The sequence below is a fragment of the Buceros rhinoceros genome, unplaced genomic scaffold (genome assembly GCF_000710305.1).
Source record: "Buceros rhinoceros silvestris isolate BGI_N320 unplaced genomic scaffold, ASM71030v1 scaffold10964, whole genome shotgun sequence".
Classification (NCBI taxonomy): Eukaryota; Metazoa; Chordata; class Aves; order Bucerotiformes; family Bucerotidae; genus Buceros; species Buceros rhinoceros.
In genome coordinates, this window is record NW_010408862.1 from 15,161 (window position 1) to 20,875 (window position 5,715).

At 47.0% G+C, this 5,715-nt stretch overlaps 1 protein-coding gene across 1 annotated transcript in view; it reads right to left on the reverse strand.

Moving 5' to 3' along the window:
• Positions 1-3,306: 3,306 nt before the first annotated feature.
• The window catches only part of ATRX (alpha thalassemia/mental retardation syndrome X-linked), a 60,230-nt gene continuing 57,821 nt past the window's right edge, over positions 3,307-5,715 (reverse strand). Inside the window, exons 33-35 of the mRNA XM_010135029.1 lie at positions 5,166-5,261; positions 4,516-4,644; positions 3,307-3,698 (exon numbers count right to left, since the gene is read on the reverse strand). Of these exons, the coding sequence (XP_010133331.1) occupies positions 3,420-3,698; positions 4,516-4,644; positions 5,166-5,261 (504 nt within the window). The 3' untranslated portion in view covers positions 3,307-3,419. The remainder of the gene's footprint in view (positions 3,699-4,515; positions 4,645-5,165; positions 5,262-5,715) is intronic.

The following is a 5,715-nucleotide window of genomic DNA, read 5'->3' on the forward strand; positions in this document are numbered from 1 at the left end:
GCCCCACCACAGGCAGGAGCCTCCCGCTGCCCCCATCAGATCTTGATCGTTGTTGTGGGGATAGTTAAACCCCGGCTGTCCACGCTGCCCCTCAGAGCCCAACGGGATCATTTTCACTCCTGACACTATTTCCACAGCATTCGCCCTTTCTCAGGCACAGGCAAGACCCGCTGCACCTCCCCAGACAGACCCAGCCGGGGCAGGAACGCGGTGGCAGCTCGGGCCAGGAGCCACCAAAAACCTTCAAGTGTAGGGAGGAGCACAGGGGCAGATCTAAACCAGAACTATCACACTGTGTTCTTAGGGCAGGAAAGGGGTTTTTTTGCCCAGCAGGTGGGATGTAATAACTAATAAAGGGAGAAGTACAATTATGAGGTAAAAATATGTGACCAAGGAGAACTTCCCCTCAGGTCACCTTCACCATTTCACTTCCCCTCAGGTGACCTTCACCATTTTCCTCTCCTGGGCAATACTCACTCTGCAGACGCTCCTGTTAATTCATGCAATGTGAAAACCTGGAGCACAACTCCTTCCCCTAAGTGAAATTAACGGCCACATCCAGTAACGGGTAGAAAAAAATAAAGCGAGCTGACGCTCCCAGCGTGGTTCTCCAGCGCCACCGTCTCCGCCTGCATCGCTGCGGAGGGAGCGCTGCGTCGGGAATGTAGCACAAGGCACCGTGATGTATTTTGGTCACTTTATTAAATGAGATATTAAATAGTTTAAGTTTCAACTACTAAACAGCACTTTGAATGGTGAAAACACAGATAGTATATTGTCATACTTGAATGCTTCTTCTCTTTAAAAACACATTTCCAGTCCTTATATATATTACAAAACAGCCTTATAGGAAGAGGGGACACCTTTTCTATCGTACTCAGGATATTTAATACAGAACTGAAAAGCCAGCTAAGAGAAACAAAGGCAAGTCTTCACAGCTGTATGATTTCAGCAGCCAAAGCTGGTTGATGGACTGAAACAGTACTATACAACTGGGACAAAACATGTACAATATCACAATACTAAGCAAAAACGCTTTACATCCAAAGGAATAAACAGGTTACAAAATGTGGAGAATTTAGCAGGCAAAACTGTATTACAAGCAACATTTTTTTATTTGTCGTCATCTTAAGCCATTTCATCTAGTTAAAACATCTAAAACAAATATAAAAATGAGCCTTTTATTATCTTATGGATGTGTGTTCCGGCTTTAAATATCGGTTAAAGCTCGATGTTATACTCAAAGCGCGTTGTTAGGCGGCTAAAATGTCAAGTGAGAAACGTGTATGCAAAGTGGTCCGAGTTTCATGGCAGCGCTCACGGCGGGTCTCTTCTGCGTTAGTCTTCTGTTATCCACCGCTTTGTCCAGAATGAAAAAAAAATGTGCCTTTCAATGTTGCCTAAAACTTCCACATTCAAGTCTCTGAGCTGCTGCAGAACTCCGTGGAACATTCCCAGGGTTGGCAGGCAGAGAGCACTTCTCTTCCTCCGACACGCAGGAATACCGGTGGCAGTTCCCCAGAGTCCATTTGCCTTCAAATGTTTGTCTCCCAAGTCTCACACTTTGTTTCTTCCAGCGTGAACGTGTCTCTTTTTGCCCGCCCCCCTCTCCCCCCCCATTAAGTTCGTTGTAGATGTAGAGCTGGCAAAGCACTAGAACATACTGAGGTTCTTCTGTGGTAACGTGTAATAAAACAGTCCAAGACAGCAACTTGTCAGCTGGTTTTTCAGCAGATCAAACAAACTCTGTTCAGATCACAAAAGTTGCACTCGCAAAATGAAACACCACGTAAGATTTGCACATTCAGATGCAAAACCCACTTGTCCCTTCAGGGCAAGAACTCAAACTCCTGCAAGAAACTTTCCAGAAACCAAAACGATCCGTGTCAGCAAGTCAGAAGAGTCCAGCAGTCCCTGGAGCGAACGCCTCCATCCGCTGGTGCCTCCAGAGCTCTCTGCAGTCGATACTCCGTTGCCTCAAATGTTCCTGCCACTTCCCTTGCCCCCCAGATTACCAACTTCTATTTCGGGCCGCGGGGGAAGAATCAACCAAACTAGATTCAAAGAAAAGCCCTATTTGTATTTAACCAGATCCTCACAAGCACAAAAAGTGTGGGCAAACGATATATAATAAACCAGGAATTTATCTCTGGTCTACATTAAAAAAAAACCAACCAAAACCTCACCAAAAAAAAAAAAATCACGCTCTTTGTGTCCTCGATGGTGTTCTCCCACAGCCGGAAGGAACGGGGAGGAGTGCGTAACCCGAACTCTTCATCTCAGAGGAGAAGAGCTCTTCCACGCTTCTGGCAGCCCTGGCAGCTGCTGCAGCACCTCCTCGGCGTGGATGTTCACCCGGCAGTTGTTTCAACCCAGCAGTGGTTCTGCCCTTTCAGAGCTGTTCACCTCACAGGGTTTGACCCTGGCCACCGCTTCAACCCCTCAAATACCAGCAACTGAATTTTCTTGGCCCGTCTCCCATTGCCGGCAATGGGAAGAGACAGTAGCACCAACGTTTAGGAGTTAACAGAAATGTGCTTTGCACTGGACTCCGCGGAGAGGCAACGAGCGGGCGAAGGAAACAACCTCTCGACGATCACCATGTGTCATCCCATCCCATAAAACCGAAAAGAAAAAAAATGGCAGAAGACCAGGGAAGAAGGCTCCCCTTCCCGGGTCGCTAGTTAAGGCTGTGTACAGAGTTTCCACGTCACTGCACGACTCACAAGTTCCGGAGCAGTAGTAGTTCAGAATATTGCACTCAGTTCTGTTTCAAAGAGGATTTTCAGTTCCGGGTTCACTCGGCACAGGTGATAGGAGTCTAGACCTCGGTCAGAAGGAAACGAGACTGTTTCTGTTAGAATATTCCCACCAACACCAGACCAGTATTCCATAATTTGAGGAATCAACTCTAATCGAGAACTCAGCTGTTTACGACTCACACAGGGTAGACGCTGGAGCGCAGAGCCCTGCGCTCCTTCCTAAGCTCCGCAGCCCCACGACAGCTTCGCAGCCACTACAAGCAAGCGTAGGAGTTCAGACAGGAAACCTGTGGAGATGCTACTGTTATGGGAGGACTTGTTTTCACTGAAAACAACTTGTTATCTCCTGTACTCAATGTCTGTAAGAAGATTCTAGGCAACATCACTGACAACAGGGAAAACATCGTGTCCTACTTAAACAAGGCTGAAACACCACTATGGAACATGGCATTTAAGGGGACAAACCCAACTATTTTTTTTTTTTTCCTTTTTTCCTTTCTTTTTTTTTTTTTTTTTTTTTTTTTTTTTTTTTTTTTTTTTTTTTTTTTTTTTTTTTTTTTTTTTTTTTTACAGTTGAGTTCTGTTAAGCCATTGATTCCTAAAAAAATAAAAGTTCTTTCTCTGATTTTAACAATCCTTTAGGCTTTTAGTGCAAAATCACATCGATTTCCCTTGGGAAGGCCCTGGATTTTTGCCTCTCATTGGGGGTGGTGCTCGTTGTAACGGCGGTGGCTGCATGCCGCCGGACACTGACTGATACATTCCTCTCATATCTATCTGTTGGTAGTTGGAAGGATTCATGATTAAATTGGGAGGCTTTGGCATCATGAGGTGGCTCATTGCGGCTTGCTGGTACGACATCTGCTGCTGCTGCTGCTGATTGTACTGCTGCTGGAGCCGTCTGTTCATGAGGATCCTCTGCACGCAACCGATCAGCTGGGGAGAGAGCAGAGCTGCTGTGAGAGCCGGGCCCGCCTCCACGCCGCGAGAATCAAGTTCAGAGCTAAACCCAATTCGTTCGGGACCGCGTGGCGGATGGCAGAAAGCCCCGCTGTTACAGCACCCCCAACGGGGTGGTGTTCACCAGCTGATCCCTGCAGGAACCAGCCAGCACCACCCTTCGGGGCTCCCTTCTCGTAACGACTTGCCGACTGGGTTGCACGGCAGCACTGAGGACTGTTGCTACAGCAACACACACTATATGGTGAGGTTACTCCCAGGTGTAAGTCACAACAGGATTTGTCAGGTACCATTTATCTTCCCTCTGAAACTCCTGCATGCAGACTGTTGCTAAAGGTTTGTTTGCCAAAGAGAAAACTCTTCCCACTGACGCGATCTGGGCAGCTTTCAGATTTTGCAAAGTAATTCTAAGCTAAAAAAACCATTACCAAGACCTTCTCAGATTGTGTTTCGTCAGCCACTTTCTGAGCTCTGGGAATCGGATTTCTCTTTAGGCCTCAAGACCTTCACGAAAGCTTCTTTCACAGAAAAATCTGGTAAGTGCATTTTTTAAATGAACACCTCACGGAGTCTCCTTCGAAGAGGCTCAGCAATGCAACCCAGCACACCGCGGAGGCCACCATCGCCTGACGCTATGTCACGTTCACCACCGCACAACCCCAAACACTGTCTGCAAGGACCCGTTCGTGCCCCTAAACACACACTGCTACTCTACGAACACACACATGCAAAGTCATACTCAACACCCCGTTCAAGCACGGACAGTTGATCGAGTAACTCGTAGACGTTTTACCATCTGTTGTTTGGTAAGTACATCGTTATAGATGGCTTCTCGGCGCTTGACATCGAGCTCCTGGCTCGCCTGTCTGCTTAGTGCCAGGGCCTGGACTTGGCTCTCTGTCAGTGTTACGTTTTCTTTCCACTGGAAAGGAAGAAAGACAAGACCGTGTTGGCACTGGTCATTTCCAGGACAGTGTAATGCCAGCCGAGGTCTCACGCTGTGTCCAGAGCTGCATCGGGAGTTCAAACACGGCCCGATTTCCATACACATCACCAGAACTGTCACCAGTTCTTGTAACTGCTGATCAGGAAATACACCTCTAGGTCACTGGGAGAAAGTGAGAAATGTGGCAGCCCAAGATAGATAGGTGAGGACAAGACACAGGAAATACATCTTATTTCTGTATAGTTATTATTCTTATTTGAGAAAATCATCACTTTCAGAGCACAACGAGTAATTATGGACCTGACCTGTTAGTCCTCTAAGGCCCTACGTCATCTAGACACCATTAAGGGCTCCTGCAAGCTGCCCAGACAAAGGTCAGTAACGGCTATCATAATGATATTCATCGATAATGCAACTGGTGAGCTGAGAGACCATATACAACGGTAGCGTCTTTGCCTGATAACGTGTAACACTTTCCCGTCACCCGTTTCACTCACTATGGTTGAAATGATGTCTTCAAGGGGCTGAATTCTTGCCGCAGTTACACTGTTGGTGGCTTCCACCACCTTCTCTCTTCCTTGATTAATGAGGTCCTGAGAAAACACCAGAAAATTAATTGTAAAGCACAGATACAAAGGACATGTTTCTTTGCCAACCTGCTGTAGGTTTTCTTCATCCTCATCTCATGTACCTGGACCTTAATTCTTTCTTCTCTCAATCTGCAGGAGTCCGTGAGTCTAAGCTCCCACCCAGCTGAATTCCAGCAGAGTAACTGAACAGCATGTACAAATCCACCCATTTACACGAATACTGACTTTGATGACGTTCCAGCTTCCGCTCGTTCTGTGTGCTCACAGTATCACCGATTTTGTTAAATCATCTCTTTTAGCCTAGCACTGGTGTAAATAGCGTATTGTTCACTGCAGGTCCCCCGGCCTGCACACACGGTTACAAGGTCTGCGGTTCTTCGGCAGACTCTTCACCAGACACTAGCAGCTACTGTAAGACAAGACCTGGGACGCCTGAGGAACAGAGCATGCGTTCCTC